The 16,341-nt window shown below is 54.2% G+C and overlaps 6 protein-coding genes across 6 annotated transcripts; 4 read left to right on the top strand and 2 right to left on the bottom strand.

Moving 5' to 3' along the window:
- Positions 1–256: 256 nt before the first annotated feature.
- BDY24DRAFT_175851 (fungal specific transcription factor domain-containing protein) lies at positions 257–1,181 on the top strand. The gene has a single exon (XM_076636286.1). It carries the CDS (start codon positions 369–371, stop codon positions 1,017–1,019), a length of 651 nt encoding a protein of 216 aa, XP_076493725.1. The 5' UTR covers positions 257–368; the 3' UTR covers positions 1,020–1,181.
- BDY24DRAFT_175856 (uncharacterized protein) lies at positions 1,178–3,115 on the top strand. Its single transcript, XM_076636287.1, has 4 exons — positions 1,178–1,422; positions 1,503–1,760; positions 1,845–2,084; positions 2,156–3,115. Exons 1-4 carry the CDS (start codon positions 1,336–1,338, stop codon positions 2,747–2,749), a joined length of 1,179 nt encoding a protein of 392 aa, XP_076493724.1. The 5' UTR covers positions 1,178–1,335; the 3' UTR covers positions 2,750–3,115.
- A 1,396-nt stretch (positions 3,116–4,511) lies between these two features.
- On the bottom strand, positions 4,512–6,804 carry BDY24DRAFT_399442 (xaa-Pro aminopeptidase family enzyme). The gene is made up of 11 exons (XM_076641832.1): positions 6,580–6,804; positions 6,423–6,505; positions 6,040–6,328; positions 5,858–5,965; positions 5,646–5,773; positions 5,514–5,572; positions 5,189–5,431; positions 5,046–5,120; positions 4,942–4,967; positions 4,819–4,888; positions 4,512–4,724 (listed from the first exon to the last, which is right to left on the bottom strand). The coding sequence occupies exons 1-11, from the start codon at positions 6,787–6,789 to the stop codon at positions 4,579–4,581; spliced, it is 1,437 nt and encodes a 478-aa protein (XP_076493723.1). The 5' UTR covers positions 6,790–6,804; the 3' UTR covers positions 4,512–4,578.
- Positions 6,805–7,093: 289 nt separating this feature from the next.
- Positions 7,094–9,846, bottom strand: BDY24DRAFT_365654 (A/G-specific adenine glycosylase). Its single transcript, XM_076637936.1, has 8 exons — positions 9,435–9,846; positions 9,178–9,255; positions 9,033–9,089; positions 8,938–8,950; positions 8,691–8,857; positions 8,380–8,610; positions 8,032–8,251; positions 7,094–7,905 (listed from the first exon to the last, which is right to left on the bottom strand). Exons 1-8 carry the CDS (start codon positions 9,636–9,638, stop codon positions 7,112–7,114), a joined length of 1,764 nt encoding a protein of 587 aa, XP_076493722.1. The 5' UTR covers positions 9,639–9,846; the 3' UTR covers positions 7,094–7,111.
- A 1,622-nt stretch (positions 9,847–11,468) lies between these two features.
- Positions 11,469–11,654, top strand: MRPL33 (mitochondrial 54S ribosomal protein uL30m MRPL33; the record flags this gene model as incomplete). Its single annotated transcript, XM_076637062.1, has 1 exon — positions 11,469–11,654. A coding segment is annotated over one exon (186 nt), but the record flags the coding sequence as incomplete, so codon positions are not given.
- Positions 11,655–12,674: 1,020 nt separating this feature from the next.
- BDY24DRAFT_175681 (Eisosome component PIL1-domain-containing protein) lies at positions 12,675–16,281 on the top strand. Its single transcript, XM_076636285.1, has 11 exons — positions 12,675–12,826; positions 12,941–12,960; positions 13,100–13,294; positions 13,444–13,504; positions 13,621–13,724; positions 13,833–13,892; positions 13,976–14,092; positions 14,173–14,206; positions 14,282–14,332; positions 14,405–15,406; positions 15,505–16,281. Exons 1-11 carry the CDS (start codon positions 12,745–12,747, stop codon positions 16,128–16,130), a joined length of 2,352 nt encoding a protein of 783 aa, XP_076493720.1. The 5' UTR covers positions 12,675–12,744; the 3' UTR covers positions 16,131–16,281.
- The last annotated feature ends 60 nt before the right edge of the window (positions 16,282–16,341 follow it).

Raw genomic sequence — 16,341 nt, 5'->3', positions numbered from 1 at the left:
GGATGCGCTTTTTCTCTGACCAGAGAGTTTCTCCTTCTTCTTGAATCCTTCCTTTAGTGAATTTTCGGGTGTGAGTCTTTGCCGTCGCGTCTTTTCTTCATTTCCCTTCTCTCTCTCACTTGCTCTCGTCGCTCTCTTGCTCATTTCCTCCTCTTTTCACGTCCCTCGTCCTCTCTTTCTCCTCTCAGCGCGAGTGCATCTACGTCACCTCCAAAGGAGAACCTGTACCAGCACCTCGAGGATCTCGACCTCGGTCCGACTCCAACCTCTCCGTCGCCAGCTCCTCAGCTCGTTCGCCAACCGATTCCCTCTCCAACTCGTTCGGATCCACCTCCCTGCTTCCTTCGAGGAAACCTACCGCCTTCTCGATGGGAGCCAGCACCTTGGGAGAGGGATTCTACGGAGGACCCAAGCCGAGGCAGAGCTTCGGGTCGAGCAGCTCGGCTATGATGGGAATTCGAGAATCGGAAGAATCGACTTCCTCGTCGTGGACGTCTCGACCCTCGGCCATCGCTCCTGCCTCTCGGTTCCCTTCGACCAACCTCCCTTCGCCACCTATCCCCTCCTCCTACCCATCCCCTCATCTCTCGAAACACCCTCTCTCCAATCCCACCACGGAACCCCTCGATCCTCTCCTCAAACGATCGCTCATCCACCTCTTCTTTCAAAACCTCTCGGATCCCCTCTGCTCCATCTTCCATCGCCCAACCTTCTTCGCCTCCGTCTACGAGAACCAAACCTCCTCCCTCCTCCTCAACGCCATCTACGCCTGGTCGGCTCGGTTCTCGGATCACGAGGCTTTCGACGCGTCGAAGGGAGAGAGGAGTCAACGAGGAGAGCCGTTCGCGGAGGAGGTGAGGAGAGTGGTTGAGCGCAGAGGTTGGAAGGAGGAGACGATCAGTAGGAGTTTAGGTGCGACGGACGAGGAGGAGATGGAGACGGCTCAGGCTTTGGTGCTGATGGTGATGTACGAAACTTTGACGCGTCGAGGTGCTCGCACGGAGTTTTACCTCGGTTAGTCTTGCCGTCTCTTTTCTTTTCGTTTTCGCCGCGTCCGTTTCGCTGACCTTCTCGGTTCTCTCTCTCTCTATAGACATCCTCGTCCCTTTCATCACTCGCCTCACCTCTCAAGACAACCCTCCTCCTCCTCCGTCTCGACACTCGCCTCCTTCCCTCGCCGACATCACCGCTCGAGAAACTCGCTCTCGGATCTTCTGGCTCACCTTCGTTCTCTCCACCTTCCACGACGCTCAAACTGGTCGAACGGGATCCTCCGCTGGCTTCACCGCTCAGGATTGCCGCTTAGCTCTCCCCGTCGAGGATGGTCGATTCGAGATGGGCGCATGCGGAGAGGGACTCGGAGCGGACACGTTGACGCACCACCACAACGCGTCGAAGGCTCTTGTTTCGGAACTCGGACATGTGAGTCAAACCTTCCTCTTCTTAATCTTCTTCTTCTTCTCGAACTTCTGCTGACGAGCGTCCTTTTTCCGTTCTTTCAGCTCGCTCGCGTCGCTCGAGTCTTCCGAGACGTCGTCGCCTCCTCCAACCCCTCCCCGATCCCTACCTCCCCTTCTCGAAACCAAGAAGCAGCTCTCAAAGCATGGGCGACAGGACTCCCTCCCTCCCTCCAGTTCGACGAGACGAACCTCTCTGGAGCCGTCGAGAAGATCTTTGGGAGGAACGAGGACTCGACGGGGGGACCAAGTCCTGGAGGAGAACGAGGGCATGGGTTCGCTACGATTCATACGACGGCCGAGGTGAGTTGTATTTCCTACCTTGTCTACCTTTTAAAAAAGCATCTCTTCGGGAGCTGACCCTTGTGCTTTTCTTCGAACGTACAGGTCTGCATGTTCTTCCACATCAGTTCGGTTCGAAACGCTGGGTTGACGGATCCTGCTCACGACGAGTTCCTCATCTCTCGACAATCTCAAGCTGTCGAGAACATCACCTTCGTCTTGAGCGCTATCGGAGAGAAAGGACGACGAAATCCATTCAGTGAGTCTAGCTCTTTCTCTCGTTCTCGTCGTCGCCGTGTGCTGACTGTCGTTCCTTTCGTTCTCTCAGTGTTCTTCCCTCTTCTGGCGAGCCTCCTTCATATCCACCTTCTCTGCGTGTCGTTCTCGATCGCTAACTGTTTTCTTCCTCTCAACAGATCGTCTCGCAATGGCGCAACAGCAGCTCCTCCTCCTCCGACCCTCGTCTCGCCGCTTGGTCGTCCGAGGCCCTCGCCCTCTGGGGAATCTCCTCCTCCTCCGATCCCTCCTCCAACCTCTCTCCTCTCATCTCCTCCCCCTCTGGTCTCTCCTCGGACTTCAGTCCCTTCAGCCTTCGATCGCCTACCCTCCTCGGCAACTCGCCCTCCTCTCCAGCGTCAAGCCTTCGAAACGGATCCTCGTCGACGCGTCTCCCCTCCATCTCCTCCCTCACCGGCGGTCGAGATCGATCCAACTCGAACCTCTCCACATCTCATCCACCCATCTACTCGGTTCCTGCTCTTCCCTCGGGAGCTCGAGCTCACAGGTCGGACTCGACAAGCTCTCTCGGAGGAGCCTCGTTCCCTTCCTTCGGTGCTACAGGCTCGCCCGTCACTCTTCCCATCCCAGTCCCCTCCGGAAGCCCTAGCTGGCTGTACACGGGAGGGATGGGTTCCGGAGCGGGCTACTTTGAAGGAATGAGTCCGAGGAGTTGGGATCAAGGGTTGACGGGGAGGAGGTCGGCTGGGGACGAGGAGGAGCAGCGACGTTAGATAGAGACGAAACTTTTAGACTAGATAGACCTCTTGTGCTTTTTCATCTCTCTCTCGCTCTCTCTCTCTCTCCCTCCCTCTTGGGCTTTTTTTCAACTTATCATCTTCCATCGCTGTCGTCTCAGTTTATGCTCTCACTTTCTCTCTTGTTCCCGATGCTAGGCTAGTTGTTCTTCGCTTCTGCTATTACTTATCTCCCTCGCTCTCCTTGATCTTTTGCCACCCACCTCGTCGTCGCGTTCCTACCCCATCGTTCCTGCTATTGTTTTTTTTTGATTCCCTTTCCTCCTCGAGCCCACGTTGCTTTTCCCGTACTTTATGATTTCTTCTCGTTTCTTTGTGATACCATCAGTTCCTTAGCTTCGATCTTGTAGTCGAGGGAAGTCGCTGAAAGAGATGGAAACAAACGTCCTCGACGCGTCGTTGGGGAGAAAAGAAGCACTCTTCGTTCGGCTCAGGAAAAGAGACGATGCCAGAGCCAATTCAAATCGTAAAGTAGGGTAAGTCGTAAAGTCATCAAAAGATATAGTTCGTAAAAACAAAGATACAAGCAAGCAAACGCGAAAGGAACGAACGGAACTACTCGACGACGACGCGTCGTCGATCTCCTCCTTCTTCCCTTTCCCCTTCGAGGTTCCAACTACCTTCTCCTTCGTCTCGAGTGGCATCCGATCTTTCGCTGATGGAAGGCAACCGAGTGAGGAAGATTTTTCTCTCGGGGGAGAGGGAAGCGAGGGGAGGGAATCGAGGGTGAAAAGCTGTTCGTTGAGGCCGTTCGACCATTGTCGAAGGAGGGATAGCGGGATGATCGAAGTAGATTTGATGGTGAGGAGTCGCGTAGATCGAAGGTTGAGGCTCGACCCAGGGATGAGAGGGAGGGTAGAGGGGGTGCTGAGGATGGTGGGAAGAGGAGGGGTGGGAAGACCACGTCGAGTCGTGCGAGGAATCGGTGTAGTCGGAAGAGGAGCGTTTCTGTAAAAGAGTTTAAGAGCGAGAGAGGTCAGTTCCGACTCTCTTCAGTCCATCAAGGCTCTTGAAAGGGCGGAGGAAGGAAGGAAGGTCGAGAGCTCACCTCCGCCGTGGCCGCGGTCGAAGTCGAAAGCCGTTTCCCTTGTATGTTTTCCAGCTCTTCCTTTCTCCTAGCACCTTCTTCAGCCATCCACCTCTTCCACTCCTCCATGGCAGCCTCATCTTCGAGCAACAACGATCGCCCCCATTTCTTCAAGACCCAGATCCCGAAGGAAAGGGTGAGGGCGAAGGAAAGGAGGCAGGCGACGGCTCCAGCAGAGATGGCGACGACGTTCGATTTTGGAGGAGATTCGGGAGAGAGGAGTGAGGATCGAAAGGGTGGGAGAGAGGATGTTGGCTGCTCGTGGTTGCGAGAGAAGAGAGTAAGCGAGTCAGCGGAGGAAGGAAAAAACGCGAGGCGAAAGATGAGAGAGTCGGAAGGGAGAAAGGCGACTCACCAACAACGTCGATGAGATTCGCATGAGGGAATACAAGTGGGAAAAGGCAGGTCGAGGTGGACGTTTGGGGGACAGAGAAGAAGGACAGCTGAGAAAAGAAGACGGGAGAGGAGAAGAGTGAGATGGCGGTGAAGAGCAGAAAAGAGAAAATCCTTGGTCCCGTTTTCTCATCGCTTTCGAACTCGCTTTAAGGACTCTGTTCATGGGTCTCGGGAGCTGCTCAAAAAGTCGGAGTCGGAAGAAAGGAAGAAAAGCCACCGAGACGGACGCGTTCGAAAGGACAGCTTTCGAACGAGCGAGCCAAATCACATCTTCATAAACGCATAGACACCAGTCCCAGCTCTTTTCTCTTTTCTCGAGATTCTACCACCAGCGACCGACTCTTGATCCTGACCCTTGGACGAGGAGCTTGGGAGAGAAAGGGGCAGCGACAGCTTCGGTTGCGTGTGATTCGGCGTCGGCGCTTCCCTGAGCCTGAAGTTTTTTCGGCTCGATGAGGTGGAACTTCTCTGAGTAAAATAAACGAACTTTCGATTAGCCCAGACGAGAAAAAAAGCACTCGAGCGACGAAAAAGAGAGCAGAAAAGAAGCGTCGAGACGCACCTTGACGACCCCAAACCCACTCCCAGCCTTGAGTTTTCTCGCACCAGTACACGTCTTCCTCTTGAAAAAACTGCGAGAAGGCTTCAGTAAAGGAGAGTCTCGATTGTGGGAGGTAGAGCTCACGTTTTGAGTAAGATTCCATTCGGGAACTGGGTTGTAGGAAGAACGGGCGACGCGTCGAATCAGCTTCCACCTTCGAGGAGGAGATAAGGGCGAGATACACGTACCGAAACTCTCAGCAGACAACTCTATCGAGTACCAAGTATGCGGCAGCATCGGGAGCTGGCCAGAAATCGGGACAGCTAAGTAATCCAACGCGTCGAAAAGTCAGCTCGTCGTTCTGCGTCCCGTCTCTTCTCTGTGAACTCACACTTCTGGAGGTTGGTCATTCCTATGGGTGTACCAGCTGAGTGTCCGTAGTCACCAATAGGGTGACTGTAGATCAATCCCTTCAATCCTTCCTTCGCCATCGTCGCTCGAGACTCGGCAAGAATCTCATCGCCCGTCTTGCCTGGTTTCATCGTCGAGCGAACGATGTCTTGAAGACGGTTGGCTTTGGCGAGACCAAGCTGAAGCCCAGCGGGAGGTGAAGTTTCGTTCGATTTGAGGACGTCTTAGCGGCCCAAACGAAGAAGAGAAACGAGGGCTCAGTGTTCGAGGAGCGAAAGGACGAGAAAGGAAAGACGAGGACTCACAGGCGAGATGTTGAGTATCAGTAGCCATTCCCATCTGGAATACTCCAATATCGACGTGCCTAGAAAGAGGAGGAGGTGACCCAAGTTCAGTTCACCTCATCTTTACCGGAAAGGGAACGCGTCGAAACTTACAGCATGTCTCCCTCCTGAATTACGTTGACGGCTCCGTCATCTGGAGACGGGAAAGGCTGACCTGGGTTGGTTTGGAGGGAAGGTCGGAAGAGTGAGACCGATGGGTGGAACCAAGTCGTAGCGTTCATCTGAAGAAAGAAAGGGAGAGAGATCGAACGACGGACGCGATCAGCGGAAAGAAGGACGGCGGACGAGGTTTGGAAAAGACTCGCGGTCTCCATTCGTTCTCTGAACCACCATTGGAGATCTAGAGTCGAGGTCACGTTGGGAGTGATGATCTTGTTCGAGAATCCCTCTTCAATCATCGCCCAAACGTTTTCCTGCAAAGAAGAGAGATGGTTTCACTGTTCAGCCCGCGCCGTTCCGTCTCTTCTTCAGTCTACTTGGACCTCACCTGCATCCGCTTGTATATACCCAACTGCTCCTCTCCTCCAACACGGGTAGCAACCACCTCCACTCCAATCATCTTCTCGCTCGCAAGCTTCGAGACCCACCCATCTCCGAGCATCTCTTTCAAAAGCTCACCCTCTCCCGTGTGGAGTCCGTCCGAGAAAGCGATCCCTCTATCGACGTTGATGGCGATCTTCTTTGGGTTGATGAGAGCGAGAGTAGCGTTGAGAGTATCGAAGAGAGCTGGGGTGTTGTCGATGAGATGAAGAGGAGAGGGGGTGAGAGGGGAGGTGCTGAAGGAGAAACAAACAACGAAGGAGATCGAAAGTCAGCTCGTGAGCGAAAAAAAAAACTTCCCTTTACGAGCGTATATTAACAGTCACGAACTGGAAGAGGTAGAGCGTCCTTCGTCGAGCGCTGAAGGTCGAAACATAGGGAACGAGAGCACGGAAAATGGTGTCCTCGGCGTACTGAAAGAGAAGAGCGAAAAGGCAGGTCAGTTCTATAGACTGCTCATTCTTCAATCGTGTTGGGTGACACGTACCTCTCTCTGAGTGACGATATACGCGTCGAACCCATACTTTTCGAGGATCTGTGGGATCAAAGCGAAGCGCTTTTCGATCCATTTGAGCTCAATCGCTTCTTGCTCTCGAAGAGTGGGAAGCCGACCGTATTCCGACTTCTCTGGATGCCAAGAGCGAGCGAGTGTCCCGGTGGCTAGCAAGGAGAGGGAAAGAAGAGGAGCGAAAAGCATCTCGGAGAGGAGATGGGCGTTGGGAGAAGGGAGGAAGGAAAGAGCGAGCTTCAGCCCACGAGGCCCGCTTTCGGTCTTGACCGATGCGCAGCTTCTCTAGAAAGAAAAGTTCTTGGTGTAGACGAGAGACAAGAAAAGCTCAAGAAAAAAGGAGGTTGCTCTCCAGAAAATTGCCTGCTAAAATCCGGCTCGTCGTCGTCTTCACGACTTGTCGACGCGCCCCACTTCCCTGAACGACGCAAAGCCAGGCGATCTTGATCTGCTACAATCTCATCGTTCCCCTTGTAACGGAAGAAACGAAATATCAGAAAACAATAGCCCATCAATCCCCGATCTTCTCTCCGTCCCCAGCAACGACAACAACGACGTTCCTCCCCTCCTCCATAACCATCACCTCCTCCTCATCCTCCTCATCCTCGGAAAGGATCACAAACCTCCTCGCACTAGCCTTGATCCCTCCGCCCTTTTCCTTCCCAGCCGATCCAGCACCCGCTCCTCCCGTTGGTTTCTTCACATCACCCGCCGACGACGACGCGACTCCTTCCCCTCCTGCTCGCTGCTCCTTCTTCGTCTGCCCTCCAACCACCACTTCCCTCTTCTTGAAGAACCCCGAGATGGTAGCCTGAGTAACCTTCCCCTTCTTCTTCTCTCGTCCTCCCTCCCCATCACTCCCTTCGTCGCCTCCCTTCTTCCGACTCGACTTCGTTCCCGTCTTCGTAGACGCAGCCTTCTTCCCCTTCCCCCCACCCCAAATCACTTCCCAACACTTCTTCCCCCCCGTACCCATACTGGATCCCTCCACTTCTTCCTTCCCGCTCAACCAGACTCCTCTTTCGACCTCTGGAGGGCTCCCGCTCGATCCATCGGGAGCGAACAGAACGAGATGCGAAACGTGGTAGGTCATGGCGATGTGAGAGAAGAGGTGTGGGACGGAGGCGTGAGGGGTGTGGGAATGGGTGAGATGAGAGAGTTTGGTACCGGGAGGGAGGGAGGGCGAGAGGAGTTTTTTGAGGAAGGGTGTGAGGAGAGGGGAGGGGAGAGGAGGTGGTGAGGAGTCTGAGGAGTCCGAGGAGGGGAGGGTGAGAGAAGGGAATTCGTAGAGACCTGCTAGGAGACCTGGGTGAGGATTCGAAATGGGACAGAGCGGATTAGGTCAGCGACTAGAGAACAAAAACGAGAAACGCTCGACGCGTCGAACGCCCTCCTCGCTCCCTGCCTCCCACAAAAGACAAACAGACTCACCTTTCTCCGGCCGTTTCACAACCAACCATTCACTCTCCTTCTTCCTCTCCTCAGGATACCTCCACTCCACCACGCACACAGCTGTTTCCTCCTCCCTCGCCTTCTTCTTGATCGCCTTCATCGGGTAGAGAGTTGTTGACGGAGTTGAAGGGAAAGGGGAGCAGAGATCGCAGAGGTCTTCGATGTCCGTTGGAGGTTTGGGTGGGGTATTGAGGGAGTTCTGGTATAGAGTGAAAAGGCGGAAAGCAAGGGAGGGGGTTGGGGGAGAAAGAGAAGACAAGAGAAGAGACGCGTCAACCGAACAGAAAGGCGTCGTCGAGAACGCGAGAGAAAATCCTTCCGGCTCACCTCAGCATAGGCTCTACACGACCTACTCAGCGGACACTCGTCACACTTTGCCTCCGTAGGTTTACACACCGTCGCTCCCAACTCCATCAACGCTTCGTTCCAATCCCCCGGCCGTTCCTTCGGCACCAGCTCTCCCGCACTCTCCCACATCAGCGTCGTTGCTGCCTTCTTGGCAGGATCAGCGTAGACTCCTAGGAGACGAGAGAAGACTCGGTTAACGTTGCCGTCGATCTGGGAGGATTCAAAGAGGGGTCAGTTCGAGTTTCGAGGAGCACGAGGAGAACGACGGACGACAAGACGAAGGAACGAACGAGAGGAGCTTGAATACCATAAGCGATAGAAGCGACGGCTCCAGCTGTGTAAGGACCTATTCCAGGGATGTCTGCTTGGAGGACCTTGGGCGAGGAAGGGAGGATTCCATCGTATTCAGCGACGACTTTTTGAGCGGCGAGGAGGAGACGCGTTGCTCGTGAGTAGTCTTTGAGAAAAGGCAAGAGGGACGCTGGTTAGCTTCGTGAGATGAACGGCGAGTAATGGGGAGGGAAGGGATAGACGTACAGCCTAATCCAGTCTTTGAAAGGCGAACAGAGTGAGAGAGAAGATCAGCCAGGCTACGACGGCGAGGAACGGAGAGGATGACTGTTGAAACCAACCCAAAGAGCGTGAACGTCCTCCTGCGATCCTTTAGCTAAATCGTAGATGGTAGGGAACTGCGATCGATCAAAGATCGAAAGACAAAGTCAGCACGTCGAAAGCTCAGAGGACGAAAGACGCGAGCTCAGTGAGGTCAACTCTCACCTTCTCCATCCACCTCTGATAGAACCCGATAACCGTGGCCACCTGAGTCTGCTGGAGCATAACCTCTGCGATCATGATCTTCACAAAACCCGAATCAAAACGTCAAGTCAGTTCTAGACGCGTCAAAAAAAACGTCGAGCCAACAACCTCTCCCTCCCTTCCTGCCCTCTGCTTTCTCTCCTTCTTTGCCCGTTCTTCCTACACCCACCACCCTCACACCCTACACCCCAAGAACTCTACACTCCCAGCCTACTGACCTCGTAGCTTCTCTGTCCCCTCTCCTCCTTCGTCCTGTCCTTATCGAATCTCTTCCTCCAAGGCATCCCTCGCTCGTCCCGTCTTTGATCAAACCAGTCGAGGAGAGCTTGCCGGGTGGTAGAGGAGACGTGGGTGGTCGAGTGGTAGGAAGTCGAGTGAGAGTGGGCGAGGAGGGAGGAGGCGGAAGAAGAAACGGAGGGCATGAGAGGCAAAGGTGAGGAGGGAACAGGGAGGAGGAAGGAAGGTGAGCTCGAGAGGTTTCGTTTGAGCTGGAGGGAGGTGAAGCAAGGAGAGAGACAATGTGAGGCGAAGCTGTTGATATCACGTCGGAACAGCTGAGAACGAGGGTGATTGGAACACCTGCGAAAAGCCGTGCTGCTAGACAGGTGGGAGGCGAGGAAAGAAAGAAAGAAGGAAGGAGAGAGAAAGTGAACGGAGCTTCTCCGATTCGCTCCCAGCTTTCGATCTCTTCCCTTCGCACGCGTCTGGCAGCAGATATAAACAAGAAAAAGAAATGACTCCTTGGTTCTCGAGCTCGAAGGAACGAGTAGTGGGCGAGTGAATGAACTGTTTCTTTTTCGCTTTGGTTCTGCCAGCTTTAGAAGTAAAAGGCAGAAAGAAAGAGGAGGGAAGAGACGCGTCGGTTTCTCCATCTCGCTCTCGTCTCTTCCCAGTACCTCTCCCCTCCTCATCCCTCTGACAAAGTGAGAACCAACAGCTTGTAAATCCCATCACCTTCGTAAACGTCGGGGCTCGAACTCGAAATTTGCCGTCAACACCTTCGTTGTCGGATCTTTACCTTCTTCTCTCGACGCGTCGTAGGCCCCGAAAAAGACGAAGAGGTCGGGAGAGTTTCCTATGATGAACACCTAGACTAATCAGTCTTACGGCGATGGGGTGGTAAGAGAGCGGGAGGGGAAGACAGCCTTCAAAAAGCAAAAAGCTGAGAGCAGATTCGATGTCGACGCGAATTAACGAGGCCAGCAAGAAGAAAAGAGAGACTCATTTTCATCCGACCGGAACTCGTCCTAGTAGGAATTCATGTCAACTCTCTATCTACCATCAACTCGTCACCCCGAATCCTTCCCTTCACGCTCTTCCAAAACGAACGCTGAATTCTCGTACGCGTCCGATCTGAAGTTCTCTCCATCCGTCCGAACTCTTGCTGAATCAAACTGACCCTCGAACTGAACCTCAGCGAACTGAGTCGTCGGACTCTGAAACAAAAAAATCAAGAGGAAAACGTGAGTTTTCTCTGTCACGACTTTTGCATCCGACTCTTCGTTCCGTCGAACGCAACAAGCTGACGACTACTGGTATATCCATTTTTTCCCAGATTTGGAGACGTCCCCTCCTCAACGGACACTGAGTCGAATCAGGCCGTAGATACATATTCGCTCTCGTACTGTTGTCTTTTTCCTTTCGTCGATTTCGTTCGTTTTCTTCCTAGCCAGAGCTTTCGTTGCGGGAGTTGAAGCGAAGGGTAGTTATGTAAACGTCAGCTCACTGGTACAAGCTTTGAGAGGAAAAAAAACTACAGATACTGAGAGAGAGAGGAGAGAGCACACGAGACATCGGGAGACGAAACGCGAGACGCGTTTTCCTAATGCAGCGAGAGGAGGATTTCAAGCGTGCCAAGTTGGAAGTGGGAGTACGAGGCGAAGAAAGCAGCAGTAGATATTACGATTCCGTTTCGATAGAATTTAGCAGGAATCGGTCGTGAAGAAGGAAACTCGACCCCTTGCGCCCTTTTTCGAAACCAGCTCAACCTCCTGCTTCCCTTCCCTCCTCTCTCTTCCATCACCCACCCACCCTCCCCACCCACCAAAACAATGTCCTTCCACCCCACCTCTCCCCTCCTGGCGATGGGTCTCCGACACCCACGCAACCCCCTTCCCAACCTCTTCCCTCGACCTCTCCCCAACGTCTCGTACCCCTCCCAACACCCTCTCCGCTCCCAATACCCTCACCCGAACGTCCACCACGTCGCCAACCGCATCGCTCGAGTGACCGACTACTCTCCTCCCGCCTCTCACGGTCCTGCTACCCACTACCGAATCCAACTGAAACGATCCCCGATAGGACTGCCTGAAGTTTACGGCAAGACGCTCCAGAGGTTGGGTTTGTTGAAGAAGGATAGGACGGTGTATGCTCCGTTTGGAGCGACCGTGGCCGGACAGATACTCAGGGTTAAGGAGTTGGTGACCGTTAGGAACGTTAGTTGGTGGCAGATGGAGGATGAGATGAAGAGGGGGAAAGGGTGGGGGAAAGGGTTGAGGGAGGAGAAGGGAAGTAGGGAGAGGAAGGGGAAGAGGTTCGGGACGGTGGGAGAGGAGTTTGGGCTGTGAGAAAGAAGATTACAAGGTGAGTTTATGTGCTTTGTTTCTGTGGTTAATGGGGATTTCGAGGAAGCTTGAGGGAGAAGGAAGGAAGAAGGAGAGTGGTGAGCTCGGAGGAAGGAAGGAGGGAGGGAAGGGAAGGAAGTTGAAGCTGACCTTTTTTTCTCTCCTTCCCTCTCTCTTCACCCTTCGTCCCTCTCTCTCGTGTAGATCAGTAAACGAAACACGTCTTTCTACGCGTAGAAACTTTCGGGTTATCAACATGAAACTCGAACTTCTACCTCCCCTCGCTCGAGAGATCGTTCTCGCAAGCCGTCCGTCCTCCTTCAGCCCATCCCTCGACCTCCATCGCCTCATCCAGGACTTGATCACCGTCTCGGATCTACATCAGCATCAGCCTCCACACACACCCCATCTTTCTACTTACTCGAGCTCCTCCCTCCCCAGACCATCCTCGAGCAGGCCCAACTAACTCCTCGCGTCGTCCTCTCCTTCGCGTCCGGCTCGCCTCTCTTAAGTTTCCCTTACCCCTCGTCTCGCTCGAGATCGCTCTCCACGAACCTATCTGCTCGTCCACGTACACCTTCTCAGCGTTCTAGCGATCTCCTGCTCGTTCGAAACCTCCCAAACAGAAAGCTCACACGACCCGTGGTCCTGCTCTCTGATACTCTCCCATAACACCGCTCTCGACTCGCAACCCAAACTCATCCTCCCTTCTCGATCCCAGAACTCTCCGAAAAAAACTCCACTCCTCCAAATCATTAGAAATTAAAAAAAAATGTCTTGTCGTCCCAAGAAGAGAGCCGTCACCGTTTCTCGGCTTCTTCTCCCCTCTTTTTGTACAGCTCTCAGCTCTCTCTCTCTCTCCTCGCAGCTCTCGAAACCTCTCCTCCTCCTCCTTGATTCCCACTTCATTTGAGTTCTCCTCCCAACCCCCAACCAACCCACTTCGGAAAGAACAGAAAAAAGGATGCAAATGCTCAACAGGTCCTCTACGAATCGCGTCCCTTCGGGATCGTACAAGCCTGGGTTCTTGGACAAGGCGAAGGCGGGTGAGTACCGAGCAGAGAGAGCAGGGAAGGGAGGCGGTGGGAACGAACGAACGAAGCTGACGGGAGGTTTGAATGGATTGGTTTGGTTGTTGGTTGTTGGTTGGTGGTTTAAAGGAATCGCTCATACTTCTACTGTGAGTGTTTTTTTCCCCTCTTTCTAGAGAGGAGCTGGCTTGGTTGGTGGATGGGATGGGAGGGAAGAAGCTCGCCTCGCCGTTCGATGGCTGACATGAGCTCGACCTCCTCCTCCCTTCCCTCTTTCGCTCCTGTTAGATCCCTGGAATGGGCAACAAAGATCTCCGTCTTCTCCAAACGCTCATCAACGAGGAGAAATCCATCCTCACCACGCACGAACGACTCGCGAACGACACCTCCAAGGGAGCGAACGCTCTTGCCGCCTGGGGGAACTCGGAGGGTCAGGATCTGAGCGATGTGTTGACAAAGGCGGGGGAGATGTTGGGGTTGTTGGTGAGTTCTTCGGAAAGGGGGATGGGTTGGAGGGAGGAGGATGGGAGGATGGGATGGAAAGGATCGGAAAGGGAGAGGGAGGGAGAGGAGAGGGATGACGTTTCCAGTTTCGCTGACTTTTTTTTTTTTTGCTTTCTGGTTCGGAGTAGAGCGTTGCGATTGGAAAGTTTGGAGAGAGACAGAAAGACATTAGGACTGTCTACAAGAGTGGTGAGTTTCTTCGTTCGGTGGATGGGAACGGACAAGGGAGGGAAGGAAGGAGGGAAGTTCCAAAGGGAGACAGCTCGTCGAAACTGATCTCGTTTTCCGATTTTGTTGACTGGCAGTTCGATCAAGCGAGGAAGTCCTGGAGGAGACCAAGAAGAGGAGGAGAGCCGTTGGATCGAGATCTGAGAGAGAGGAGAAGAAGCTCGTCAAGATGTCGGCGGAGGTGAGCTCGAGTCCTTTCCTTCCCTTCGGCCCTTCTTTTCTTTCTCGAGTCAGAGGAGTCCAGAGCTGATCTCGTTCTTCGCTTTTGTTGGTCTCGTCGGCCCTTCAGAACAAGAACCTACCCTCCCAAACTGAGCTTCTTCAGTCTCTTAGGAACGAGATGCGAGAGGTTCGTTCCTCCTTCCTCCTCCTTCAGCTTGGGGCGTCTCGAAGCTCACTCCCTCTCTCCTTGTGTGGGCCCTCGAACCTCAGCTCGACACGGAGATCATGAACGAGGAAGCCAAGCTCTCGGATCTCAAGCGTCAAGCTACCAAGGAGGCTTTGGGGATCAAGTTTGGCGCGTTGTTGGAGTTGAGCGAGAAGGCTACCGTTCGTCTTCCTTTCCCGTTCTTGCTGTCGAGCTCTGAGACGCTTGCTGACAGGTTCGGTCGCTTCTACCTTCTTCTCAGATCGTCGGAGAACTCGGAAAGCTGCTCATCGAAGGTGAGTCTCGAGTTTTGAAGGCTCGCTCGGATTCGACGCGTCTTGCTGACCTTCGTTCCCTTTCTCCCTTCGCAGAGATCCCTCTCGACACCACCCCTCCTGGTTATGGACGAGCACCCTACGAGGGTGAGATCGGACTTATCTCTTCTGACATCTTCCATTCTGGACTGACTCGAATTTCCCTCGTCGTTCTTTCAGCCTTCGACCGAACCGCTCGACTCGCCTCGGAAGCCTCGAAATGTGTCGAGGAAGTCATCTACCAACCTCCCTTCGTCGAACTCATCCCTCACACTCCCAACACCAACCCCTTCCAAGGTCAAGCCGAAGCTTCCTCGTCGTCCGCCCGTGAGCGAGAGAACGGAACAGGGTACGAGAACGCCGACTTCGGGGACGAACCTGAGCTTCCTCTTCGACTTCGACGAGAGGAGAGCAACGGGAACCTCTCTCAGTCCAACGGAGTCTCGCAGGGACCCAACGCTTACGGAGTAGGAGGAAGGAACCGAGTCGTTTTGGGACCTGATGGATACGAGCTTCCTAGGAGTCGAGAGCCGTCGTTGTCGAGGGATACTCCTCCGATGAGCCCAGCTGCAGCCTACCGACAATCGTTCCACGCTCCCGACTCGACTCCCCTCACTCGAGACGATGGATACGGGAACGAGATCCCTTACGGAGAAGGAGAAGGCGACGAACGACTCGATCAGTACAACCCTCCCGCTCCTCTCCAACCTCCCACGTCCGGAGCCACGACTCCCACTCGTTCTCGGGTCGGAGGTCCTCGATTGAGCTTGGGCTTGGGATCCAATCCTGGAGGAGGAAACTTCCTTGGAACAGCCGGTCGGGAACTCGCTTCGTCGTCGCCTTCGTCGCAGATCCCTCCTCCTCCTCCTCAGCCCTCCTCTCCTCCCGATCAAGAGACCTTCCTCCCTTACGCCGCCGCTCCTCCTCAAGGTCCCAACGTCTCCACTCCTCCAGTCTCTTCCATCCCGGGAGGATTCCTTCGTCGAACGTCCGCAACCTCGACCAACGGAGGCTTCGATGCCGCTCCTCCTCTCGCTCCCTTCGCCAGGGAATCAGCGCAAAGTCCCATGTCGGAGGGAGGAAGGGAGCTTTTCGTCGATGCTCCGGAAGGTCCCGAGGTGATCAGTAGACCTGCGAGTGCTGCTGGACCTGCTGGGAGCCAGTACCCTCAGTACAACTACTGTTCGTCGCGTCTCTCTTCTTTTCTTCTTCGACGCGTCTCGCCTTCGATCGAAGCTGACTTCTTCTTTCTTTCTCTTTTGCTGTCTCTCCTCCCACAGCCTACGACCCCTCAATCCCCAACTCCCCACCTCCACCTCACTCGGACCTCCCTCGACCCTCCTCTCCTTTCACTCAACCTCCTCGAACCTCCTCCCTCCCACCTCAATCCCCTTCCCACGGCGTCCCCCCACCACCCATTCAAGTCCTCTCCCCTTCCCATCAATCCCACATCACCAACAACACCTACTTCCCTCCTTCCCCTACTGGTTCCTCCGCAGCTCCCACAACTCCCAACCAACCTCGAGACGACCATGCCCTCGCTGCCGCTGCCGCTCAGAGAGAAGTCGAGAGGGAGATGGATTCTCTCGCTTACACCTCGGCTAGTCCTTCGACCAACCCGGACTCGTACGGTCCTGCTTCGGAATCGATGACGCCGGGAGGAGGAGGAAGGAAGATCAATGCGGGAGCGTTCTTCAAGAGAGGAGGAGGAGGAGGCGGGGGTGGAGGAGGAGGAGGAGGCGGAAGGCCGTTTGTTCCTCCGCCTGCTGGGTCGGTGGAGGGTGATAGGGGAGTGAGCGTTAGTGAGGATGAAGGGGAGAACGGAGGAGCGGGGTCGACTCAGCCGTTGAATGTTGTGAGGAGGAGTGGGACGAGAGGAGACGCCGCTCCGCCTTATGTTGGTTGAGCAACGAGACGGGAGGGATCTGTTTACAACCCAAGTCTAACTACTACTGCTGTTCAGCTTTGTCTACTTTACTTACTGATTTTTTTTTTCTCGTACTGTATTGATTAGACTGTCGTGCTTCTTGAAAGGGAGAGAGAAAGAAAACGAAGAAGAAGACGAAAGCTCGACGCGTTCGAATCATCTTTCCTCGGTTTTTCCTCGACGCCTCTTC

The sequence above is a fragment of the Mrakia frigida genome (assembly GCF_051309035.1).
Source record: "Mrakia frigida strain ATCC 22029 unplaced genomic scaffold BDY24scaffold_32, whole genome shotgun sequence".
In the NCBI taxonomy this organism is placed as follows: Eukaryota; Fungi; Basidiomycota; class Tremellomycetes; order Cystofilobasidiales; family Mrakiaceae; genus Mrakia; species Mrakia frigida.
The sequence above is the reverse complement of the archived record's forward strand: the minus strand, read 5'-3'. Positions and strand labels throughout refer to the sequence as shown.